A 27,646-nucleotide genomic window follows, 5' to 3' on the forward strand; every position below is an offset into this window, starting at 1 on the left:
CACACATCATGTACTGCTCTATTCACCTTCCTCAACCTCCCCGCCCTCCCAGAACCACGCAGGGCATTGAGGTCACAGCACAGCTCTCCTGCTGCGAAAGTTTCATTGCACGGCCGACTGGTCGAACCAGTGTGGAACAGATTGGACTGACTGAGAAGCTCTGAGAGTGAAAGGCCTCATGCAAAGCTGGAATATACTGCAGTTTGAAGACAAGACTCCCACTGCACAAAACCATCACTTGACCATGACCTCCTATAACAAAAATGGAAATATTCCAAGTCCTAAAAATGTCACTCTTTCCTTGTCTTTCGGCTCAGAAAAGAGCTTGGTCCTTTACAGTAGATATAGAGTCGCATGGGAGAAATGAATGTGGTTGTGGTATATGTTGTCATAGCACACTGAAGTGACTCATCTGTCAGACTCCTTGATACAGCCCAGATCATTTTCCAGCATTTCCTGCCAGGACAACAACTCCATAATTCTACAGATTTGTGTCTAAGTTATAGTAGCCTACCTAAACTAATATCATGAAAAACAAGAATACATAGAATAAAAAATATGCTTAAATGTGAACTTACCTGCTACTTTTTCGGGGCAGGGGCAGATCCTTCTGGTGTGAAAGACAATGTAAGAGAAAAAAAGAAAAGAGAGAACAGACACATTTGACGGGTTAGATGAGTTTTACACATTGTGACTGTGGAAAAGACAATAATGAGCTGCAACACTGGCGAATTAGCATTCTTGTTATCTCTTAAAGACTGAAACAAATTAACAAATTTTACTGGCATAATTACTGTTACAGAGCATATTCAAGGGCAACTTTTATAATAATTATAACTCTTTTTTGTCTTATTATCCATTTAATTTGAAAGTTTCCATTCTTATCAACTAATAAATGTGACTGCAGTTGTTTTTATGCTTAAGCGCATTGCTGTTTCTTTTTGTCTAGACAGTCTGTGTATAAGTCTAATTTCAGATTTTTGATAACCCATTTGTTTGCAGCATAATTAAATCTTATGTTAGGAAAACAAACTTTATAAGTAACATGTTATTTTTTTAAATGCTTCAGATATCATGTATATTTGCAGTAAAACCCAGTGTAAGATAGATCACTTTCAGTCATAGAGAGCTGAAACAGTGGCTTTCTATTTCTTCATCCAGTGCTGAAAGTAAAACAATATTGTATTTGTTTCTTGCTTGCCAAAGATCATGGTCTTAGTGCAAACATAAGGGTGAGTTTTCCTTATACAGGCCTGAGGTACTCACAATTTAAAAGACAAACATTTTCCCACAAATCAAATTTAAAAAAATAAAATCCACAACAGTTCACATTCGACCTAAAGCTCATGCATCTTACAAGTAAAAAATACATCAGGCGCCCTACGCATAGAGGCTACAGTCCTCTCTGCAGGCAGCCCCGGTTCAAATCCCACATCGGGCAGCCCTACCCTGCGTGTCATTCCCCCACTCTCTGCCTTTCGTACACTATTTCCTAATAAAGGCGTGAAAAGCCAAAAAATATACTTAAAGAAAATAAATAAATGTTAGTAGCATAATTAGCGTCATCATTAACCTATGACACTGGCTTCCCACACATCAAAAAACAAACAAAAAGGAACAACTGAAGCCAGTTCTGTGATTTCTGTCTTATTGTTTTGGGTTTAGTGGGAGGCATTTTGTAAACTGATCCCTCCTAAGTGCTCAGAGACTTCAGGAAGCAGCAGGTTGAATGGAGCCAAAGTCAATTTAAAAATGCTGCTGCTATATTTATGGCACTGGTACACAACAGCAAGGACTGTGATGTGATTAGCAACTACTGGGATGGATCTGTTTGGTGCTTGTTGCCCATCTATTTCGAATTTGATTCCATTTAACACTTGGCCTCGGTAAGATCAAGTTACCATCAGTTTCTATTGTCAGTCCGTCCTGTGCTGCTTATTAAGCCATTTTCTACAGTCCAGTGGCTCTTCTAAAAAGATATTCTCATTTGTTTTGTTTCACTCTGGGAAGTACAATGTAACTGAACCACGTCTGTGAATTGACAGAAATGACTAACCACACTAGGCCAGAAGATAAAATCAAACGAGGAGAAAAAGAAGAGGAAAAAATAAGAGATTGTAGTCAGTTTTCCAGAGAATTTCATCCTGCTGGATGAGTGCTCTCTCTGCCTCTGCCTCTCTCTCCCTCTCTCACTCTGTCTCTCTCTTTGTCTTTGTATAAGTAAACAGGCATTACAAAACCCAAACACAGCCGAGCTGATGAAACATGACTTGACAGCTGGAGCTCTCATCTCCAAACAATCTCAAAACAAGCTTGATACCAAAACTTGCCCGATTTACTTTCCAGCACTGTGATGCATTAATCCTTGCACTTAAAATAAAACTATGGGGAGCCAAGAGAGCAGTAGACTGCAAAGAGACACAGAAAACACTGTAATAAGTCAGATCCTGTGTTGTATTGATCACCATGATTATCATTTGTAAGAAGAACTAAAGTGCAGTAATCGGATGAATATAGAATATTGGCAAACAACAGCTCGACTTACAGTATACACTGGTTGTTGTTAGATATGATGTGTTCACTGGTGAGCTATAGAGGTCCTGATAGACACTTGGCCAGAGCCAGCCTTGGGCGAGCTGATGGATAAAACCCCAACACCTGCTCCCTCGTCTCTGTCCAATACACAGCTACCTTACGTGTTGTTGCCATGTTACTGGTCACGCCACCGATTGACCATGAAAATGAAAGGTTTAGGCTACCTGCTATGTGTTGCAAGGCTTAGGCAAAAAAATAGATGTACAAGTGTACAGTATGACAGCATCAATGATAGATGTAGACAGTGAAGAGTTATTTGGTAGATAAGAGACATTAATGCCCAATGGAGTACATTGCAGCTGTGCATCTAAAACATTTAGGTTTAGATTAGTGTGAAGTTGTTGCTGCTTGAGACACGAGACTGACCCAAAGTCAGATTCCCATCTCACTTGAGATATATAAAATGCCAATCTTTGGCCCTCCACTCATCAATAAAAATTGCAATCCGACAGTAAATCTGTGAACACATCTCTCATGAAGTAGATGTTTTATTTATCAACCACTGGTGCCAAATATCCAAGTTTCTACTCCTAAAAGATGATTTTAAGTAATTTGAAGATGTCTCCTGGGGAGCTAAGGAACTCAAGATGATACATTTTTTGACATTTTATCAAACGAACAACCAATAGATATAAATACATTGGAAAAATGATTGATACATCGATAATGAATGAAATAATTAGCTGCAGTCAGTTAGTATACATCAAATAGGCTAGATAAATTATTATTGCATTACAGTATGCAACAGTTTGACTTGTGAGGAAATCATCTAATGTCATATACCGTGAAGCTAAATTTGTGAATTAAGTAGTATAAGCAAAGCATGTGAAAAATATACCACACTAATCACAAGCTTGAATGATTATTGTTTATCACTGTTCATCATTTACAGTCTTCATGTCTTTACTATTATACATGCAAATAGGATGTCCTGCTGTGACCTCACACATAGACACCTGACAACACTGTAGGAAAATATGTGAATATAGTACAGGAAAGGTGGAATATGCTCCAACCAGCTACACACGCCTCACACCCACCCAAACACACACACACACACAGTTCATTTATACCGCTCTGGGAGTCTTCCAAGCCAGCAGTGAGGGTACAGCTGAATGCTAATCAGTCTTCAAGTTAATCATGGTTTTAACAAAAACAAACAAAAAATCAGGAGTGGAAAATGTCCTTAAATGACCTGGGTGAACAAGCAAAAATGATCAGTGGGCTTCTAAAGTCTTGTCAACCACTCAAAGTGCTTTATACTGTAAAAATGATATCTCTAATAGAGACAGTCATTCATTTGCAGAAACACTGTAGTGTAGACAGTCTCACAGATGTCTGCACAAACAAACACTTCTTTGGCACATTTACTCTGTTACACACAACTCCACACGGGGCATAAATGCAAATGATTGACATTCTCCTTAGCCACATATGCTGAGTTGCGACAGGGCAGTTCAAAACGGATTAAAATATGAGACAACTTTCTCTGCTTGACAAGTGAAGAAAGGGTCTCAAGGTTTTTTCTTTTTTTGGTTTATATTTACCCAAGGACAAAGCCAAGTCCAACTGGAAACCAAAGAAAAGAAAAATGTTAATATGCTGCTGCTCTGGGCAGAGTCATGAGGCTTCTGTTCTGTTTCCACTGCCAAAACTGACAGCAGATTGCGAGGCAAATGTCACGCAGTGTATTCTTCAGTTTAATAATCTACCAGCCTTTAAGTCACACTTAAAAGCACTGAATTATGCTGAGGTCTAACATCATGTAATATCTCAATAAAATGTGCGACTCCCATTCTTAACTTTTCTTTCTTTCTTGTTACACTGGATCTAGTGAAAAACTTCATATGTGGTGGGGTTTTTTTGTAATTTTTGTCTGTTGTTGTGACAAAGCTGGGCTCAGTCTTTTGTGCTTAATAGGCGTCCGGCATGGTAATTCAAGCTCTGCTAAAGTACTTCAAATATCTGAAGCTATTCCCAAATATATTCTGGCCCAAATCTGTTGCTTTGATGTACACTTTGCTCTCGTGGTACAAAACCTACCCTTTCTGAATAATACTGACATCACAAGGACGAGACGAGGCAGAACAAAGCAGTGGGCATGGCAGTGAGTGACAGGACTTGGCAAAGAGAGCTGGATCTTCTGCAGTGATCACACTCTTATCCCTTGTGCTTAGCATATTGGAAATGGGCACAATGCCCAGAACAAAATATTGGACAAATTATGCGTGTGTGTGTGTGTGTGTGTGTGTGTGTGTGTGTGTGTGTGTGTGTGTGTGTGTGTGTGTGTGTGTGTGTGTGTGTGTGTGTGTGTGTGTGTGTGTGTGTGTGTGTGTGTGTGTGGGGCGTACTCTGCACTCAAGAGGGATGAGACACGCTGTATGACTTGTGTTTGTTTGTGTGTGTGTGAGAGTATGAGCATATGGGTTAAGTGTAAGTACACTCCACACACCTACAACAGCTCAGGACAGCACGATAATCTTCGATTGAAGTGAAAACGATTCATATCGATGACACACACTCTCCCGCCGTTGAAAACAGAGAAAATAAAGAACTGAATGATGACACAGATCACAACATTAATCATTATTCTGGTTAATGTTGTTCTTATTCAATCTGTGTCATAAAACAGAAGACGGGCTGCTTGCATAGTCAAATACTATGTGATTAATTTAAATAGAGGAATGCAAGAGCCAGTACACAGTCATAAACACTCATATATGACCTTATCAATTTTCAAAACCAGGAGTCTTTTGTTGCATGTCATGGCCCCTCTCACAGTCCCCACATTTGATATTTGTTTTTTACTGGCAGCTACAAGACGGAAATGGTCAAATTTATAACACAAGATAGAAGAAGCTAGAAAAGACAAAAGTATAAGGTGCCATGGTGTCTGCTCTGAAACCCAATATTGAAAAGTGGCCTTGGCCCAAAAGTGACAAAGCCAAACAGCCATTAGCGCTGTGCAGTAAAAGTATAAAATGCCCTAGAAAATAATTAATTTATAAATGAGGAAGGATGGACGGGAAGGTGGGTGATTTAAAGAGATGAGAAGCAGAACTGGTTGGTAGGTATACGGGAGATTGTTACAGTGGAGGAGGGAGACGGAGTGAAACACAGACAAAGAGAAACACTCAATCACCCTGACTGGAGGATGGCAGCAGAACGGTTCAATCAGGACACTTCAGTCTGCAACAGTGAAATAAAAATCCAAGTAAAAGCCAGGGTGCACACACACACTGAGTCTGATGCTTAGCTTAATGTGTTTACATAATGCCATGATGCTCCACAATCCATTCAAGTAGCTTGTGCTCATGCATCTATTCAAATGCCCCTGAGTTCACAGTACCAGGATCTTAACACTGAAGAAGCTTAATAGAATATAGATCTTTGTTTTCAGTGTTCGCCCTCATAGATGAACAAAAAAAAACATGAAACACAAACATGCCACACACACACACACACACACACACACACACACACACACACACAAGCACTTGTTTCCCTCCCTCCACTGTCTCTCTGTGAAAGTAGATCCAGGCAGTAAAGGGATCCAGATATTGGAATAGCCACTTAAATGGGGTCTACTGTAGCCCACAGCTGCTGCCTGCCTCTAGTCAGGTCTATAGTGCAACCCCCCCCCCACTCCTCCTCCTCCTCCATCTCCGGGCCTCCAGCCCTTTCAGCCTGTCCTGCTGCTGGTGGTTGGTCTTCCTCCCTGAGGGCACACAGGGCTGTTAGGCCACCATTAGTCCTGTTAATGGGCCTGACAACTGCGCCACATCCTCAACATTTAGACCTCCTCTGTCTGAGATATGGATATCGACCACTTCAATGGAAATGGAGAGTAGGGGCAGGGGTGTGGGAGTCCATTTGATATGTACATCTAGGCATGGATGCTACACACGAACCCATACACACACACAAAACAAGATGCTCTGTGTAGCCGCAGTGGAGTCAATTGATAGATGAACACACACACTGCATCAAGTGGAGTTTGACTCACCAATGTGATTTCCTTAAGTGCATGTCTTTTGATGCGTGTCCTGATTTTAGTTAGATACAAGGAAAGTCTTGCAAAAAAAGTGTGGGTGTATGTTGTTGTGTATTTGTCAACCTTTATGTTCTCATCAAACTGTCTCCTGACCCCCACCAGACTGCCCTTTCCACTGCCGGTGTTAATATCCATGTCCAAAAGTTGGCTATTGTATAGTTTATTTCTGAGGTAATATCAAAAGAACTATCAAGATCAGCACAATGGCTCAGTTTCTTTTAATTTCCACAGTAAACTCCACCATAACCATAAAACTATCACAGAGCTGGAAGTCATTTTAACCATTTTCAAAAATGCCACAAAAAATCTGCAGTCTGAAGGTTTTTACTGCTATTATGAAACAGATGTGTCATTTGTGTAACACCCAAAGAAGCTGAAGTAATTATAGTTGCTCAATAAAGCAAAAGGTCAACTGTCCATAAATGTTAAGATGTCATAATTTTCTTTTCCGATAATATTTTAAATTAAAAACAGACTCTTTAAAAAAAAAAAAAAAAAAAAGACTTTCACTTGGGCAAATTGGATCGCTGAAGCTGTCACTTGAGATAGACAGGTTCCAGTGTTTTTTGACTATTTATTGTAACTAATCCATCAAAGTACAAAATAACTGATCCATCACTGGTGATATTAAGCATTAGCTGCAGCTATAGCTGAAACATATAGTTCATCAGCTGATTTACAGTAGTAATGATTAAAATCATCTGTAACCTAAAGATTGGTAAAGTTATTTTACTACTTCCTGACACTTTATGGCTGATAATTACCAGAGGGTTGATTGATGTTTTTTTTTTTTTTTTTTTAATAACAGTTAATTGGTGTCACGAATAAACTATTCTGGCACATAATAATGATTCACCTATGAATGACTCACAATTACAAGTCCACACATACAAACATCATATTACTGACTGAGCAGAACTGCTGTATCCGTCCCTGCACTTTTAACAGCTATAGAAAGGCGATGATTATCAAAAGCCGCAATTTAAATGTCACTGAGATACAGAAGAGGGGGAAGTACAGCTCAACAAAGGTGCAGCTGTGGGCAGAGGTTACAGACAGTCTTGTGATCATTAGAATGAAAAGCTCCCCAGACAAACTACACCAAAGACAGGTATTTATCTTAACATCATTGAGTTAGTGTCTCCTTTAATCCACCAAGTCTGTACAGTAGGAGCACTGCACCTGTGGGCCTGGAAACTCTCAGTAAGTCTGGTTGTGATGCTGAACACTGGTGCAGGAAATCTTCCACTTACACATGTCTACATTTTATAAACGACGAGCAATCTAATGCAGAATATCTCGCCACAACGTGCAGCAGAGTACTTTTCCTGTAAATTAATTCACGAGGACGCAGAGAAGCACTGGCAGACAATGGCCGTGCATAGTGAGCTTTGCCTGCCTCACTTGATTAATTTCACGCACGCGCCCACCACACAGACAAAAGTCTCGAGGGAAGCTTTTACCAGTGCCTTCCCGTGGCTGTCATACAAGATGTGGGCTAAGTGAACGGCTGACATCATGCAAATGTAATAGAATAATCTACTCCACTGACTCGTTTAAAGTAGCCCATACTCTTCTTATGACTGGTTATTATAGACTTACACATATATTATTGTGGATGTAGAGCTGTGAGAGCATGTGTCTGTCATCCGCTTATGTCATACAGGAGACTTTTGAGCTTCCTCCCATTAGAGGTTATTCAACAGTGTTATGCTATAGGCTACCTCTTATAAGCTGCATGTCTCAATAAGGTCTCTTAAGATCTCTAATAAGTATACTGAAAATCAATGAACAAGCCTGCTGTATGATTAGTCAGGTATTACTTTCTCTATATTTGGTCACATATTTCACATTCATAACCACTTTGTCACTTCATTTTCCATTCGTATCACCATATCATGTGTATAAATTGTTAAGATAAACTCACATAAGAGGATTATCCATGTCACCCAGTCCTATGTGTAATATCTGATCTTGTGTGGTCTTCTGACCTAATCAAAAAGACACCTTCCTCCAAGTGAAGTCTTCACATTCACAATCTCACTCATTGACCTACACATATGCTTCTTGTGGCTGATTTCTTCACAGGCATTAATGACAAATATCACTCTAAATCTCCTTTTAAAGTTGTTTTGGTAATGATAACCGGGAAAAATGCTTAAACGCCTGCACTTGTTCGTAAATGGAAAAAAAAAAAAAAAAAAAAGTATATTTGCAGGGGCGAAAGGTTGAGTTCTCACCTGTAGCCTGCGTCTTCGGATGATCCCAGAATCATCCATGGCGGGGATCCGGGTTCACACCTGTCAGAGGAAGGTGGATAACGGGAGTCTCGTGGCTCCTATGGTTTCCAGGTGACGTGGCGAGAAGAAAAGCCCCACTCTCGCGTGGCTTTCGGCGAGCCTAGCACAGCTTGACGATCTACCATGAAACCCAAACGCCTGCCGGAGCGCCGGCTGCCTTTTACATCACTTGTCAGCAAAGAGCTTGTGTTATCCGCTCGATTTATATTTCACCGTGACAAATAACAAAACAGACGAGGAACACTGCTGTTAAAAGCTTTTGTGTCCTATCGCCTTGTCACCCTAAAAACTAGAGTTGAATGTCACTAAAGTAGGAGAAAAAAGTGCCACTCCTGTGTTCAAACCCTCGCTGACATCCCATGCTGGTAGACACAGAGACGACTGACTGGGCTGCCCTGTGGTGGGAACTGCTGAATAAGCGAGAGGCTGCACGGTGGGATCAGCGTGCTCTGCATGAGCTGAAGTCCAGCTGAGAGACACAAGAAGAAACCCCCCGACCGGCCCAGGCTGTCACACCGACGTTTATCACAGCCGCGATTAGACAAACCAAAGTGTGCGGGCATCTTCTTTACCCCGAGCGCGCATCACGGCTCAAAACAAACAAGTAGCCTACAGGCAAGCTCAGAAAAAACTCTCCAGCAGCTTCATTGCACCAGCAGCATTAACCAGTTCAACCACTGTCATCCTCTCAGGTGGCTCTGACAACAACGATCCGCTACATGTTAGAGTTCAGGAGCAGCCAGACCATAAGCAACACAGGCTGTACGCTGGGAACGCACCGAAGCACGCATATGCACGTTGAGTTGATTGCATGCATATTGCACAATGAAACAACAAATCGCGATTTATGACACGCCCGCGCGCTGTCAGAGCTTCTGTGCATTAAAAAAAAAAAAAAAGGCGAGATCAATGAGAATCTGTGGCGACTCTATACGTCTCCTCCGGTGAAACACACACACACGTAGACCGGGCAGAAGAGGAGGCAGGTGGATCACATCACGGTGTCGTCCGCTGCTTGACACATTTCACCGTTTTTTTCCCTTCACGCGCTCTGTCGAGGTGCTCACTCCGGTGTCGCGCTGCTTTTCTCGTGAAAAATGATTTGTGGTTGCTACACGGGCTCTGCTCCATCCTCAGCTCCAGCTCCACAGCCACCCACTTCCTACTACCGAGTGACGTTTAACCCCTCAACGACCAGACGCTTTGGAAGAGATAGTGAGTGGATGCGCGAGTGGTGAGATGGGTTTCTATTTCTTTCTTTTTTATTAATCCCTTATTAACAACGGATTTTAATTGAGGAAACGTAGGCGGAAGAAACACAGAAACACTGTGTGTAAAGACTCTATTCTTTCTTTTATTGTAGCTAAATTGCATCTTAATGTAACAAATGTTATTAGCCCAATATGAACCCCAGTCCCCAGATTGTTGCACCAATTACTTTTTGTAGCCTATTAACTTCAGTGGGTTAGATAAAAAGGTTAAAACCTAATAGAAAGGATTTGAGATGACACAGTTGGATAAAATACTGAGGAAATGTGGGTGTTATTAAATGTGTTAAATAATGATATAGTCCTATGACACATCAGCTGATCAGGGTGTGATCTAGCACACCCTGATCAATCCATCTTGATACAGATAGGCCTAAGTCCTTTTTAGAGATAGATAGATAGATAGATAGATAGATAGATAGATAGATAGATAGATAGATAGATAGATAGATAGATAGATAGATAGATAGAGACAAAATAAGATAAGGTACGACAAAGTTAGCTAGTAACCTTATCATTTAGCATTACTGAAAGCACCACTGTGCCGTGAGTGTAGTCTAACATACAGATAAGTGACAAATTAAAGGGAAAGAACAAAAACAAGTTGTCTTAGTAACTTAGGGCCACCAGGATGTAGCACTGTCTAACATGTCAGTCCAAACTCTCCCATAGCTGGGTTGAGATCTGCTGACTGTGGAGGCCTCAGCATATGATCCACATTTCAAATCTATCATCGTGCTCTTTCGATAAGGGCATGGTCACTGCTTTCCCCTATTCAAGTTTTTTCCTTCAGTTCCTTACTTGCCTGTAGCTACAGTATGATCCAGGCTGTCGACTCATTTAATTTGCAAATTTGTGTTACAATTATTTGCATTATCAACCAATCTGTCCATTTATTGATGAGCTCTCTGGTCCACAAAGTGTCAAAAGACAGAGAAAAAAATGCCTATCACAATTTCCCAGAGGCCACAGTGACATCTTCAGATGTTGCTTGTTTTGCCTGCTCAACAGGGATGTGACAGCAACATCCTAAATGGTTTTGACAATTGCTGCCAACTTGGCATCAGACCAAACCCAGTCACCATCTCTGTAAGATGTTTGCATACAGGTATCGTAGGTATTTGAGTGTTTACGCTGTGGTGTGTGGTTCATGTAAGTAATGTCATTTAACTGAATTAACAGTCAACACAGCCTGCTGTCATGCTTCCATTGCCGTTCCAGTGAAAAATAGCATTAAGCGTTATGCATTATTCAACACTCACACCTGTCACACATGGGATTCACTGCCATACAACATTTCATAGCTCCTCACCCTTCAGTTACTCGCATCCCTGATCCAAATGTTAATGAATGAGTGCTGGCATGGAAACAAATTCCCACCATGGTGATTTTAAAGAGAAAAATCTTGTGTGTTTTCTTTGCAGGTCCAATGTTCACACCAAATAAACCACCCTGGTTCCACTGAGTCTGACAATAAATGTAGATGTATCATCAATAAAAGCAATGCACACCCCGATCAATACTAGCCAAAAACAACCACTAAGCAGTAGTAATCACTGACTATACTGAAATCTTTAAGGGCAAAGTCCATCCCCGTCTTCTTCACACAATGCTGTGCGTTTGTCAGGATGATGTTTCACTGTTAAACATTCTCACAAGAAAGATTGCATTGAAAAAAGAGAAATGTTGGTCAAAGGTGGCCGGTGGGGGTTGGATCAGTGTGGAGAGAGAAAAACACACACAAGAGGCCAGGCAGCTGGTCCGGCTCCAGCTCCAGGACAGAGGGAGACAAGAGTGAGGCTTCTAGTGGCTTTTAGCATCCTGGCCTTAATGTTCCTCGTCTCTCTGAGCAGACGGCGCTGGCAGTCTTTAGTCCCGCTCACCCTGAGATTTACTGCTGACAGATCACTCCCAGTTCAACCTCAGCACTCCACCACCAGCACCAGCACCGCCACCTCTAGTCTCTCACATTAAGCCACACATAAGGAGAAGTCTTTCATCTAATGGTGTAATAGAGCCATATAATTTCAATTAAAAAAGCGACCTAGGGCAGCAGCTAATGATTATTTTCATTCTCAATAAATCAGCTTTAAAAAAAAAAAGAAGGAGGGAAGGATCATTTAGTCTATGAAATATAAAAAATCAGCTCTGAGTACTGTAGTAGATGGGTAAGCAGAACAAAAGCTAGACTAATACTTGGGAAACAATGAAAAGGGGACTTTATTTCTAAAAGTAATCTTTTTTATTCATGTTTACAAGTCTAATGGCTTCTGCAATAAAATCAAAGTTCCCTCAGGCAAAATATAACACATTTCAAATGGCATTAAGCTAAAAAAAAAGTCATGAATAAAATGAGAGAGGTGATTTATAATCGCATAAGCCTTTTGGAAGACTTGTTTAGCAGTCGCCACAGGGATCACAGTGTTTGGCCAATAACTTTAGAACTGAGGATAACACCACCTTGCAGTTAATTCTCATTGAGCCCTTTTCACATCCATGTTTCAAATAAATCTCAATTTGTCATAAAACACAGTTGGCAAGTAATTTTTATGTCTGGGCTGTTTCAACACAAATAACTGCTGGAAGATTGTCCGTGTCTTAATAATGTTACAACAAGGTTCACTCTGTAGCAGTTTGTTTACAAGAGTTAAAATGAAACTTTCAACTTCAGTTTTTTACTCCAGCATTGCTGGGACGTCCCTAAAGTGCTTGGATAAAAAAGGAAAAAGACATTTTAACATCAGTCTGGGTAAAGTCCATCTGCCGATGAGCATCATGTGATACATTTGAAAATTCCAGAGCAGCTGATAAATCAACCGAGTGGTCGCACTGATTTCTTAAGAGCTTTAAAAAACAACAACAACTTAAGTGATATATTATCTGGTGGTTTTGGATAAATCTACTGCTCTAAACCGAGATCACACAAAAGTACGACTAACTTGAAATTATTTTAGAAAAACTACATGATTTAAATATAACATTGGGACAATTAAAAATGTTCAAGTATCTAATGGCCGTTAACAAATATTTTCTACCTAGCTAAACAATGAGCTAGAAAACCTGTCAGTAACATTAAAATTAAAATATCTAAATATTAAACATGAGCTCAAATATGCCGACACTGACCTGTAAAGCCACACAGCGATCTTGAATTAAAGAAAGCATCAGAGTAAACCGGAACGCGCAGGATATGATCCAGAACTAAATCTTATCAAAATGGTCATCACTGAAAATATGTTAATAGCATAAATGTGCCCTGGTGCCAGCAGGTGAAAAATTATGTTTTGGCAAGTGACCTAGTTACCAGCTTGTCTGGCTTCATTTAGCCTATGCTGCTTTTCTTATTAATATTAAATAATTAATGAAGGCACATGAATTTTACATTTTTTTTTGTTCATTAGGTGCTGTGAGATTTGGGGCGGGGAGGAGGCAGCAGCAGCAGCAGCGAGAAGCTCGTACAAGGCACAGTTTTAGGCAAACACTTTCACAGTGCAAAAGCTCTCAGAAATGATGTCACCCTTTTTTCAAAGGTTGCCCCGAGGGAGGTCAAACAGGGTCAGCTCTCTGCAGCCAAAAGCTTGGCAGGGCTGGGACTTGGAATATGCCTGCCGCTTGTGCAATCCCATTTCCTGTCCTGGTAAGCCTGTCTCACAAGAGGCACGTCAGCTCATATCTCTTCATGGGCTGCAAGTGCCTCCGCCTGCATTCAAGTCTGCTGTGTGTTTGCAGGTTGATAAAAGTGATCAGGGCTCCCCTCAGACACACTGTCACATGCAGGAATTATTTTAAGTGAAAGTCTTCCCCTAATGATTAATCCCATCACAATGATGGGGGAGTACACAACACAAAACACTTGTAAAATGCAATTAACTCCCACAGCTCTGCAGTAAATTCTTATCCTTGAGAAACTTGTTGCCGTCTATTGAGACCGTCAGTGATGTGTTGTAATTTTAAGGCCATAGCTTTTTGAGTCTGGTATTGGGCGGTATTAGAATTAATCACATTAGGGCTATGCCAGTCATAATTTACCAGATCCCAAGGTGGCTTCTTCAGAGGACTTGTTTAGTCTCATTACTCATTAACAGCCCCCAACTGTAACATATTTAGAAGAAAACCAGAAAATATTCTCTGATCTTTGTTGTGTCTCATTGATTTTGAATGATGTAAACAATTACTAGATTATCAAAAATGTTGCAGAAAAATTGCAATAAAAAAAGAAAGAACACTTTGTTTGTTATGTCATTGGGGAAACCCCCCCCCCAAAAAAAAAGTCAAGCCAAGTTGATTTTTTTTGGGTGGTGTCACTAACAAGGCCATGGAGGTCAAACAACAACAACTAAATCATTGTTAATGTTATTAATCATTTCTAATTATTATTTATTTTGCTGTAACATGCCCGTATCATCCTCCTCATCTTCCCTTGTTGTCTTCCTCATTTATTCATTAATTCTCATCCATTAAAACTTCCAGCAGATACATTTCCTTTGCTCCAACATTCCTTGCAGACCCTGCACCTCCTTTCTGCTCCTCTCAGTTACCACCTTCTCCTCATTTCTAGCCTTCCCTGTCTTGAATAAGTGGGTCACAGACTACAGCTGCGCTAAAAGCCTAGTCTGCGAAGAGGAGCTTCTCTAAATAAAACACTATAAAATCAGCCGTCTCTTGGGTGCCTCATCATACATACATAAACCCAACAAAGATGGAGAGAAGAGGGGAAGGAGTTCAAGAGGAAGACATAATGTACATTCAGCCTGATCGGTTGAGGTTGTCTCCAGCCTTGTTGTCTCTGTAAAAATAGATAGCAATTTCCGCTTGCATGTCTTATACATATACATTATGCAGCAACACTTTCAATCTCAAACTAATGTTTTGATGGAAGCACTGACAAACTTTCACCATACTTCTATGGTGAAAATGTGTCAGTTTTAAGGAAATCATGCCAATAGGTTTGCACTTTTGCTCTACTTGTCTGTAAAAAGTTTACTTTTGGACAAAATTATAGAACCCCTCAAAATGTCCAGTTGTTATTGAAACTTACACTTCATGTCTCAGTGTACTCTAAAATCAAAACTTAGAACAAATGAATACTTAAATATTATATGTTAAATATTTGTATTCTATTGGTTTGACAAATTTTCCACATCACTATAAATACATGACTGTGAGTGATCCTCCACCAATAACTTGACAGATACTACGTATGTTGGATTAGCAATAAACATTTATGGTTTCCAAATGATGTCCCCCACTGACTTTGGTGATCCCTCTAGCACTGCAAGCAGGTTTATACCGTACTTGTGTTCTGTTTGAAATGTCTGTAACTTCAGGATGTAGGATGGGCCGTAATGAGATCTTTGTGCAGACCTCCAAGTTACCCAGATGAATCCTTCTGATGGTGGTGACACCCCATCATGGCTTTTTCCATCATGAGGTTAAAATAATTTGTTTATACTAAAATGTCTAAGCAAATCTTGGATATATTTCCATGAAATATGAAATTGTGATGAACCGCCTAACCTTTGAGCATCCAAATGTGAACTTTTAGCACACTGCCACAAAGCCTGGAAAAGAAACACAAGACAAGCAGGAAGCTTTGCTATATACTGAAAGCAAGCAGAACAAATACAAGTTCCAACAGGTAGTAATGGAACTTACGTGGCATTGTCATTATCACAGAGACACCGTTACAGTTGAGATTAACTTCAATTTTTCAGCATGCCAATACCAGTCTGTCTGCAAATCCTCTAAGGAGCCTTCAAACTCTAAATCCAACACCAAAGCAGATCTAGCAGACTAACTTGTGTATGCTAGTGCAACTGATGGCTGATACTGACTGTCCAATGACCAATCAAGAAGAGGGAAGACAGTAACTTAATTTAAAAATCACTTCAAGCTCTAAAAAAAATAATATATCAGTGCTCACCAGTAACCTTCAAAGTGTAATGTACTAATATTCTCAGTCCTGTTTTCATTTTGGGACAACAGGGACACCATGTGGATACAATCTGCTACTGCTACAATTAAAATGAGCCGCCATATGTTTGACCAACCAAGAGAAATGTCAGGGCTCCTGAAGGAAATCGACAAAGATAATTCAGTGTAAAGGCCAGATACAGAGTCTGAGGAGACCAGGAACAGTACTGGTGATCCACAGATAACAAACAGCTTTAGATCAGACTGCTGCATTTGGGCTAGATGCTGTGGGAATAGGCATACAGACTGTGAGACTGAGCTGAGACCTAACAAGAGAAATGTTACTACGCAATTACTGTTACTTATATATGGATGGCATCATGCACAATGTACAAACTAAAAATATATATACAAATATATCGGAGCCATTTTGCTTGTAGGAGGGAGAATTTGTCCAAATTATATTAAATTAAAGAGGTGGAAAAATAAAGGGATTAATAAAGTTTTTTTTTTTAAATATTTTTAGGGGCTTTTTTTGCCTTAATTGACAGGATAGTTCAGAGAGAGACAGGAAATGGGAGGCAGAAAGAGGGGGAATGACATGCAGGATAGGAACAAATCGGCACGGGATTCGAACCGGGGTCGCCTGCAGTGAGGACTATAGCTTCAACACATGGGGCAGGTGCTCTACCAACTGAGCTAAACACCGCCCGCGGGATAAATAAAGTTACAGAAAAACTCCACTGTAGCACAAATGTTTATTGCAGAACCACAACAGTTTTGCCGCCACTCATTCATTCACGGAAGCTTTCTGTGTCAGTAGTGGAAAACAACCAGCACAATCCAATTAGCCCAATTAAAGAGATGCCATGAAAAGAAACTGGGACTATGTGTAACTACCTCAGGGATTACAGCCAGGCTGACCCCATGTCGCCTGGGCCATGGTGAGAAGGAACTGTGCTTGGGGACAACAACGGTGCACGTCACAGAGGACAGTACAGACAGGACGAGTGTTTCTTTAAATGGATGGAAATCCCCAAGGGGGCAGTTGTCGGTCTGAGAAGTGAAGCTCACTTCCGCGTTCAAAAAACTGCAATCCCCTCGGCTGTCGCTGGGGGCTGGCTCCAGAAGGGAGCAACTCCAATCGAGCCCCATGTTAAAATAGCCGATTTTACAGCTTAAAAAAACATATTTACAGCCTGGTACATTTTATTTTTTTGGTCTCAACCAATAGTTTCTACCCCCGCACACACTCTGAGGGGGGTGAATTTTTTTTAAACTCTACCGTTCTACTATTATTAGGTTTAAAGTTCTGGCCAATTAGGGCGCAGAACCGTTGAGTGACAGGTCCGGAGACCACTGCTTCGAGGCCAGTGGGCGGGCTCTCGGCCGGGCAACGGCCGCACCGCTCCAAATATGGCAAGTAGAATCCAACATGGCGCGGTTCAAACCCCCGTAGTAGCGGCACAAAACAGACTCCCCCAAACCAATGGGTGACGTCACGGGTGCTACATCCATTCTTTTTACAGTCTATGGGAAATCCCCTTTGTTTTTGTGTCATTAAAGTTTTCATACAGTATTTTTCAGCGGTTACAAAGTGTCATCTTTATCCTTTGTACATCAATTAAAGATTTTTCAGTCAGCTACTGGACTGGTCTGGTTTTGACTGGTCAAACCTATTGTTTGGTGTACAAAATATCAGAGAATACTTTAGGGCCATCTGAATTTTCAAGAGGCCAAGATGAAAACGTCTTTTTGTTCTTTGATCAGCATCTGAAAACCGCTAAGAGGCCTTATGCTCTATAAGTACAATGAGGCAACAACTTTTCATGGTTGACGGCTTGTGCTTAATAGACAATTTAAACAATTATCAAACGAGTTGAATGTCATTCAACACTATAGCTTCTTGTATACGTAGTGTTTGCCATATATATATATATACATAACATATATATATGTATATACAGTATATATATGGCAAACACTACGTATACACTGAACACTGAAAAATCTACAAAGAGAATACTTATTTGCAGATATTTTCAATGTAAGTGTTTAGTAATTTTAGCTCAAACACAGGGTTCATTATATCATATTTTAATATCTATCAATAATACATCATCTAAACATTTACAAATACAACAAACTGTGTCCTTGACTATAGACACTTCAGAAACTATTAAAATGGGTTCACAGAGCGTTAATTTGATTTGTCAGGTTGAGGTCAATTGTCCTGCTCTGTTTCTAATCAGATGTACTTGTCTTCCTTGTGAATCAGCGTTGATCTTTGAATGATCCTCTTTTGAGTCTCCTACTCTCTTATCTAAGGGAATGAACAGTACACAGTACGCTAATTCTTTTGGTCAACAAAACCTAAAATGTGTTTGCTTTGTATGTTTTTCAATGTTTCATTTATTTTTAGCCATCGCAGTGGCTGTAGGGATGGCAATGTCAGTCTTTTAGTTGAGTAGTAACCCATTTTGATTTGAAATATCTTAAGTATAATTTGATGGATCACCATGACATTTTGTACAGTGTTCAGAGAATTAATTCTTCAGACTTGAGGGATCTTATAGTTTTTCCCCTCCTGCCAGCTCACATTTTTCACTGAGGGTTTTTTTCTAAACATTGACAAGAATCATTTGCACCAAAGTTCATACAGACTCTAGTGGTTCCCAGATGATGAATGCCAGGGGATTTTCTATCACCACCATCAGGTTCACGATTTTTATCTCATAAATTCTTGGATGAGCTGCAAGTAAGGATAAACTGCAATCACACTGATGCTCCCTGAATTTTCATGGTAAGTGAAAATTTGTATTTGTCCAGTACTCACCAAAGGCTAGAAAACTGATAGCTTTTTTTTTGTTTAGCATTTAACCTGACACTTGGGCACTGTGGGATACGGAGTTGAAATGACCCTCACAGCTGACCACAGGCTTCTAACCTTTCTGACAGCATAATCAGTGTTTGTACACTTTTATAATTACATGTTTACTCACCAAAATTATCAATTGTCATAAAGCTTCTCATGTACCGTAAACAGCTCCATTGATTCACCGGGCAGGATGATCTAATGATGATCGAATTATAGCAGACAGTCTTAAACTGAAATAGATCACTACCTTAGATCTCTATGGGCATAGGCTAACTATTTATAATCCCATTGACGCAGTAGGACACCAGGCTACTTAGGGGGATTAGACGAGGAGCCAGGGGAAGTTATAAATGGACGTAAAGGTGGGAATCAGGAGAGGAATCAGACGGGACACAACAGATCAATCCCTGTGACGAGCTGGTCAGAAGAACAGAGCGATCCAGACTCCTCATGCTGAGATTGCAGCGGGCTTACTAAGGAGCCAAGATCTAACTACCGAGACGAAAGCGTGGGCTTTGCTTTCAGCTTCTTCACATCCAGGCATCATCCATAACCATGGAACCTGTGGTCCAGACGGTAACAGCCTCTGCAGGCTTTGACAGAGACTCTTTCCCCAGAAGAGCCCTGAGGGCGACCCCCAGAGGAGCCTCGTCTCATTTTGTGAGGAGCTCAATCATGATCCTGTCCTCGTTTGCAGTCTCCACTTTAGCTATGAACTGTGGGAAGAGGATCCAGGAGTCCAGAAACAAACCCAATGGGAACTAAGCAGCAGCAGCCAGATGGACATGCCTTTATTTTTCGGTTAACCTTTCCCAAGGCGACCAAGTCAAAGAAGAATATATTTTTATGATGATATGATTAACCCCCTTTCATAGTCTTCCTGTAGAAAAATGTGATGTACGTTTTTGTAATGGGTGAAGTTTCCTGAGGGTCCAAGTGTTCGCCTGGAGAAAAATCCTGAAGCATCAGAGGAGGATGAATCTGGGACAGATCATCCAACACAAGAAGACTGTTGACTGAGTGCTGTGATTTCTGAGACAAGAAAAGACCGGGATTCGTAAAGCACCCAAAGATTGATCTATGCAACGCCAAGCGACCTCTCTCATGTTAATAGATTACAGTGTGGTTTTTAGGAGGTGGAAATATGCAGTAAAACCATTAAACCTTATCCTCCTTTTTACCTTATACTTGTATAAGTAATCTAAATATTTAAGACTTCAAAATAAGATAATAGAAAAATGAATAATCTCAGGATGTTTTATTTCAGAACATCTGCTGCTAGTGGCTGACTGACAGTAATACAAATGTAATTTACGGACATTATATCAGTATTAGAATTACACAAAAACTTTGCTTCAAGAAAGGTTTGGGTATTGAATCCAAATAATGATTTAGAACCAACTAAAATGCTATTTGTTTTGAACCATGATCAAAGACTATATTTTATGATTTAAATGTCAGGAGAGAAAGCTGTGCCGAGTTGTCTCCATCCTGTGTCTGTCAGAGTGTGGTGCATTTTTTTGCATTTGATGTCAGCCATCACAATGTGCTTGTGCTACTGATCCATCATGGTTCATATGAACCACTGATGACGCTTTTCAAACTCGTGTTGTATTTTGTCATATTGCCACCAGAGGGCAGTATTAGTATTAAAGATCGCTCCTCTCCAACAATGCCTTCTTGCTTCTTTGGATATATGCTCAAGAACTTTAAATCAAAGGCTCTTAAAAAGGCAGAACATGAGTTTAAACATCATATTTATGTACAAAAAAAATACATACAATCATGGAAAATAAAGAAAAACCAAGTAAAGTTTGCTCTGTTGATACAAGTATCAGATGCCAACAATGCTACATTAAAGTCCATGCACTTTGTGCCTAAAACAAGGTGTTGGGGCTGTATATGAAAAACTTGCAATGACCTTATGATTTCCTGTATCCGTGTGCATGTCCTGTAATATCCTTAGAGTGTGTCAAGGCTCTTCAGCCTCCTCTCAGTGAGGAAGCGGTGTGTCTGGTGAGTTGGGTTTTGGTCGTTACCTCCAGCTGAAGAACCAAAGTAGGTCAACATGGACCTGTTGTTTTTCCGCTGTGCAGCCTTCTCCCCATCCTCCTCATCATCATCCCTGAGGACAGATTTGACAAAACAAGACTGATTTTTACACTGTGGTTAGTGCTCGTCTCCTGGGGTAAAATGATTTGCACAGCCATCAAGTGTGCAAATCAAAGGGGTTGTGGTTTTCACAGACTAACACATGTAGGTATTTTTACAGTCATGTGAAAAATTAAGTACACCCCATGGAAATGGTTGACTTTTTCAACATATTTGAGCTGGCAAACAGGGCCTATTAAAAACACAGACCACTTACATGGTAAAAGTAAGAACACTAAATTGATCACTCCTTCAAATCCATAAAATTTGAATCAGGTGCTTTAGATCAGACGCTAATGATAAGAACCTCTTTAGAGGAGATTGAAGAAATAGCAACCTAAGTGTGTGATGTCATTATGCCAAAATCTAAAGAGTTCTTCAAGGTCTTCAATGAAAAGGCCATGGATGTCCTTGACAAATTAACAAAAGACCTCTAACCTACTTTAAGTAAATCACTTCTCTTGACAGTAAATCGGATGAAAGTGGTGTGGATTTCAATCAGCAAAAACTCTGAATCTGAATGTAACTCCTTCAACTGTGGGTGTTAAAGTGTATGTATCCACAATCGCGTTTGACCTGCAGAGAGAAATGCCAGGGAAACGCTTTGCCGTCACTGAGATTATGCTCATTGACTCAGCCATGATCTCTGCATCACATTAACGTAAGGCCATCTGTGGATAAGATGAATGTGAATCTGAAGTGGTCTTTTTGATAAAATAATGATCCTGAGCATACGGGCACCTCCACCAAAGAATGGCTCAAAAAGAAGAAATGAAGAGACGGTTATGGTCAAAGCCCAGATTTGACTCCTGTTTAAATGGAGCTTCAAATAGGCATAGCATGCAAGACAATCCTCAAACATGGTGGAATTTTACATGGAGGAGTGGTCAAAAATTTCAGCAAGCTGATCTCAGAGACGGGCAAACAATTATGCAAAAACGCCTACAAGGACTTATTTTGATTCAAATGGTACAATAATACAAGCTTCTGAGGCCAAGGCTGGACTAACTATTTCCACAGAAAAATATGTCTCTTGCTCCATTTGTCTATGTCATGATATGATTGGAAAAGTTTGAATTATTCTAGGTCACGTAACAGAGAAGACTGAATATGGTATTCTTCTTCAACGCCCTGAATCAGCCTCTAACTTTAAACAACACAGGACTCTGATCAAAATCAAGTTTGAATGTTCTTTACCAGTGGACAGTCACCCCCTTGCTGTCCATCAGGGTTTGGGCAGTGCTCCAGCTAAATCGAACAAACTGAGGGTAACCGAACACTGGGTCCAGGTACTTCAGCATCCATGCTTTAGTCTTGGGGTCTAAAAACACAGGACAACATTGGTCTCAGCAATGATTATCAATACATCTACACATTTTCTAACAGCCTTTCTAAGTGTTTATGAGCAACAGAGTTCATGTCATTGGAAAGATTATAATATCTGCTGATTGTTTTGCTCACCATTTGGGTAACCTGAGCCGTAATCTGCATCCACCTCTGCCAAGTCCTCGGCAAAGTCCCAGCCTTTTACAACACGATCCCTGGCAACCTGAAAATAATAACACAACATAAGAACACCCAGAGAAATTCTGAACATATCTTGAAATATGAATGTTGAGGTGTTCAGTGACACAAATTCTTGGTCCATAATTCTAAATTAAGGTCACTGAAATAACAATCATCCACATCTCACTATTAAATCAGCTCTCTGCATACATTTTAGTAAGGAAAATACTTAATACATGATGACTCCTGCTATAAAACAAATATATGAATGTGTAGTAAAACAACTCCACCACCAAAAGGGAAGAAATTGTAATTCATGTTGCTTGTCATATACTTCCCTCACTCGTATACAGGTAATACTCAGAAAATTAGAATATCGTGAAAAAGTTCATTCACTTCCCCATGATTGCGAACTGTACTGAACCAGACAGAGAGCTTTTAAAGGCTCAGGAACCCTTTGCAGGTGTTTTGGATTAATTGGCTGACAATTTGAGCTACAACATTGAACTTTTTCACGATATTCAAATTTTTTGAGATTCTGATTTTGGGGTTTTCATAAGCTGTAAGCCATAATAATCAAAATTCTAACAAATAAAAGCTTGAAATATCTTGCAATGCCTGTTATGAGTCTAAATAATATATTCATTTCACCTTTTAAGTTGAATTACTTAAATGAATGAACGTTTTCACGATATTCTAATTTTCTGAGTATTACCTGTATTGGGAACAAGGTGTGAAACTTTTTTTCTCTCAGGAAAGACAGAGGAAACTGGGAGTGTAATTGAACCTACAATCAAATGAAAGACTGTACAGCTGTGAGGTTCAAAATAAAATAATAATAAATGTAACAAGGGCCTCGTTCACCAGTATCTTTTGAATTATATTCTTAAGAAATTTCTTAAGAAACCCCTACATCAGATCTATGGACTTTATTGTTTGCATCTTTCCTCTTAGATTGATGAATGCTATTTGCTTGTAAATTGAGAGCACGTGCCAGGTGATCTTAATTAACATAGGATTAGCAGTGATAAACGCCCCATCAGTCCCTGTAAAAGGGCACGAGACTGCAGGGCCGTGTGCACACAGAAACCACAGAAACTGAGCAGAGATGAAGAGTTGAGAAAGAAAAATGCCCAAATGAAAATCTGCAGAGGGAGCACCGGACTCCAAATGTACAAAGAACTGGTAGTGCTGAAGAGGAGGTACTGCTGCAGGAAGTGAACAAAAAACTAGCTGTGACATGTAGAAACATCGGCAGTGGATGCAAAGTAACAGGAAAAAAAGATATATTGAAAGCTATCAGTCGTACACTGATTTGATCTAAAATCTGAAGTTAAAAAATTAATTGCCAAACAAAAAAGAGAGATGCAGAGCACTGGAGGGGGGGCAGGCTGGTCCAGACTGATCTGAGCTGGACTAGCGCATCATCAGAGAGAACACACTCTCAGGTGTGCCATCAGAAATATAATCATATTATCATATATGATCAATCACTTTATTAATATTGGATGAGGTGGTTCCTAATAAACATAACTGGTGTGAATTATATATAGTGTATACACTATAGTGTATTATAAGAGACCACAATGCTTTCTTAAATATATATATTTTTTAATTAAAAACATTATAAATGATGAGAAAATTATTCTAATTCAAATCATAACAGAAGAAAATTCAATAATCACTTATTTTGCACAAGTCTCAACTCTCAAATGTGCGTAGATTTTGTTCTTAGCCAAGAACAAATTCCAAATAAGAAAACATTGGTGAATGTCAAAGTCTTCTTGAAAACTTCGGAAGTGGCTGCTCTTTACTAACCTTTGCACAGATACTGGCTGCACTGACAACAGGGAAGAGAGAGTCAGCTTTGGGCCTCACGGTCACGTCGATACCAGGAAACAGCTGGGAGAGTTTCTGCTCATATTTCTCTGCCGGGCCAACAGTGTCCACAAAAACCTGCAGAAGACCAGACAGGTGGAAGAAGGTGGACAAAGAAGGAGAGGATGACAAAACAAATTAGAAGATGGGGGAATAAGGAGCAAACTGGAATAGAAGAGTAGTTTTTAACCCTAAACCGTAAACACTACAGTAAAGCATTTTAACCATGTAAAAATGTCCTCCTACCTCTTTGAGCTGTACTCCACAATCCAAGGCATACTGTACTAGACCAATGGCTGTATCGTGCGAAAGAGCATTCAGGTTGTATTTTGTCCTTGAGGCAAAGACAAGGATAATCTTAGTGTGTGAATCTAAATCATGGGTTCTCTGCATGAAAGATGCCATTAATCATTATTATAAAGATGCCCCATGTGCCAAATACCTCTGTAACATGCTGGTAGAGATGGTGTTAGGGGAGAGGATTTGGAGCGCCCAGCCCACATAACTTCTTGATTCATCCAGTTTTTGGAAAAGGTTTTCTCTTTCTGCTTCTGTTAGAGTCTTTGAATCTATCAAGGAAATAATCAAGTGCATCAATTTCAGAATGCATTTTACCATTTTGCCAGTGCCTAAATTGTGCAGAACTGATTACCTGCCACTTTCGAGTTCTTTAGGTCGTCCTTCTTCGAAACTGGACAGAAACATATCCCATACACCATGGGGCCTGGATCACAAAATACAGACAGGTATGTATACCACATGCTTCACTGTGTGGTCACTGCTAAAACATATGGCGGTAAATCAAATCATTATCTCAGCAGCTCACCGAGCACAGGCCCCCTGCCCGCTTCATCAATGCCCAAACAACAGTCCTCCGTCTTGCAGACATCTGGGATCGGAGACGCCAGCCGGCAGCTGACAGAGTTGTCTTTTTCAAATGGACTGAGATCCATGACCGCTGTCGGGAGACACATAGGATGAAATCACACAGTCCCCTCCCTGACCTGAGCCAAAGTGGTTATCACCCTACAGCCTCTCGTGAAGCCACTGAACATGACTGACAGTCTGTGGGCAGATCTTAAAGCAGAAGTGAGTGGTCCGGTCGTTTTCGCTAATGTTGCGTTCCAGGCAGGCTTTTGAAATCGTAAAGTACAGCTTCAAGTCACAACTTACGACTTTGTAGCGTTCCAGGCAACCCACTCGTGTTTTTCCGACCTGTTTTACCGGTGAAAGTGCACTATAACGGCCACTCGTAACTTCTGACCCGTGAAGTCGTACCAGTTCGATCTGGTACGACTTCACGGGTCGGAAAAACACGAGTTACGGGTTTCCTTGAACGCACCATAACAGTCCTCGTCCCTACGTCACCACATTCACGGCGTCCCTTGGCTGCACACACAGCCCTGCATGCCGTTCTCTCTCCTCATTGGATAAAAACTGTAGGATACGATAAATGTTTTCTCCTCAGCTCAGAGCAGAGCAGAGGGACTGACAGACCCGTGTTTCGGTCCAAACACTCTATGTAAGTGATTGCTGTCGGAAGATATAACTATTTAAGACTTATATTAACACAAATATATCACTTACTTCTGCTTTAAACATGCTGTGCGTGCAAGACAGATAAGGATGAACGGGTGAAAAGTGCTAAATCAAAAGGAGAAACGTGTATAGCGGCCACAAAAAGCCTGCAGGTTATGACATTTGAACTACATCACATAAATGTCGCTTAAAAGATTTACAAACGTTTAACCGCGAAACAGAGTGAGTTTAGCCTGTTTCAGGGGTTGTTAGGACTCTGTTGTGTTAGCTGCTTCAGTCTGCTAATAGACACACACATACACATCCACACGCTCTGATACTATGTTATGATGCTGTTGCTGCTACACACTGTTGGACACGCTTCCAGCTACTGAAACCTCTACACAAGAAACTCGCAGATGTTCTCGGTCTAAATGCTGAGGTTCAGTTGTGTCGGGCAAACATTTAGGTAGGCTATAACATGATAAGACAGAACAGAGTCATTTCTTACCTGTTTGCGTGACTTTGTCCTGTCAGTTTGGTGCTGTCGTGTTTGTGTGCTGCTGCTGCTACGGATTTGGCGCCTCCCGGAAAGCGTCTTCCTCGTTTGACTTTAGTGTAGGCGCTTTGCTGCCACCACATGGTTTGGAGTCTGACCTGAGTCTGACCCGTTTTATAAACGGCCATGGTCTGACCATAGAGGGTCTGACCTGGTGCATTGAAGCTCATCTGTCTATTATTACTGTAAAACTAAAGATGAAAAGAAATTAATAAATAGCTACAGTAGAAAAACTATTTTATTTTTATCATAACTTCAGATCTGGCAGCGTGGCCATGCTAGGCCTTCTTCACGTGCATGTTTGTGTATGTAAGTCCCTCCTCTTTCACTTTTGTTGCTGTCTACAGGGATTCCCACATGTAAAATTTACTAGTTCAGTGTGCAATATTCAAGTGAATAAACCACTTTTTCTTCTCAAAAGGTCAGGATAGAGTGTTATAAAATGTAGCCATATGTGTTTATTATTGGATTGGATTATTATTAACGTTGGCTAATCAGCACAGCAGTAGGCTACTGTGACAGAATTTGAAATAGTCCTCTGTTATATAAGTCTGCTGCTGAGTAGCCTACCTATGCAAAGTTGCATCAGAGAAATTATGTAGCTGATGAAAAAGAAGAATATTTGCCATTGCATTCAAGTGGAGTAGGACAACATTAGAAAGACTTTACAACGCAGACCAAAATCAGTAAGAACAATTATTTGATAAAATATTATCACACTTCATGTAGATAGTAGATTAGGCTACAAACCTGTGATCAACTTGTATGCTGAATAATGCATTATGCTATAGGCCTATTAATTTTCTATTATTCATGTAGAGTTTACAATTACAGGATGTTTGACATGATGAGACAGTTTTGCGTTTTGAATAAGGCAATAGGCCTACTAAGAAAACAGCAGAAAAGTTGATGGAGTTTGGATCGTTGTTATAAAAAAAACTGGATAGGCTACAACTACTACACAAAGCAGACAAAGCACCCTGGGGTGTTTGTAGGCTATTTAGTATAATATCAATACTTCCTATG

General features: G+C 40.3%; 2 protein-coding genes across 3 annotated transcripts in view; both read right to left on the reverse strand.

Annotated features, from left to right (window-relative positions):
• The window catches only part of mast1a (microtubule associated serine/threonine kinase 1a), a gene marked incomplete at both ends in the record, with an annotated part of 61,824 nt that extends 52,896 nt beyond the window's left edge, over positions 1-8,928 (reverse strand). The window contains 2 exons of the mRNA XM_083988327.1: positions 579-610; positions 8,890-8,928. Of these exons, the coding sequence (XP_083844453.1) occupies positions 579-610; positions 8,890-8,928 (71 nt within the window). The remainder of the gene's footprint in view (positions 1-578; positions 611-8,889) is intronic.
• rnaseh2a (ribonuclease H2, subunit A) lies at positions 582-26,643 on the reverse strand. 2 transcript variants are annotated; one of them, XM_083976209.1, is made up of 10 exons: positions 26,573-26,643; positions 25,370-25,501; positions 25,196-25,267; positions 24,986-25,112; positions 24,790-24,877; positions 24,484-24,621; positions 22,621-22,708; positions 22,357-22,480; positions 20,930-21,133; positions 582-607 (listed from the first exon to the last, which is right to left on the reverse strand). In XM_083976209.1, the coding sequence occupies exons 2-9, from the start codon at positions 25,494-25,496 to the stop codon at positions 20,971-20,973; spliced, it is 927 nt and encodes a 308-aa protein (XP_083832335.1). In that variant the 5' UTR covers positions 25,497-25,501; positions 26,573-26,643; the 3' UTR covers positions 582-607; positions 20,930-20,970. The 2 variants fall into 2 exon arrangements, with proteins under 2 accessions (XP_083832335.1, XP_083832334.1); XM_083976208.1 differs by lacking the exon at positions 582-607 and having other exon boundaries at positions 20,857-21,133.
• Between the last annotated feature and the right edge of the window lie 1,003 nt (positions 26,644-27,646).

Source organism: Trachurus trachurus (assembly GCF_905171665.1).
Source record: "Trachurus trachurus genome assembly, chromosome: 1".
NCBI lineage: Eukaryota > Metazoa > Chordata > Actinopteri > Carangiformes > Carangidae > Trachurus > Trachurus trachurus.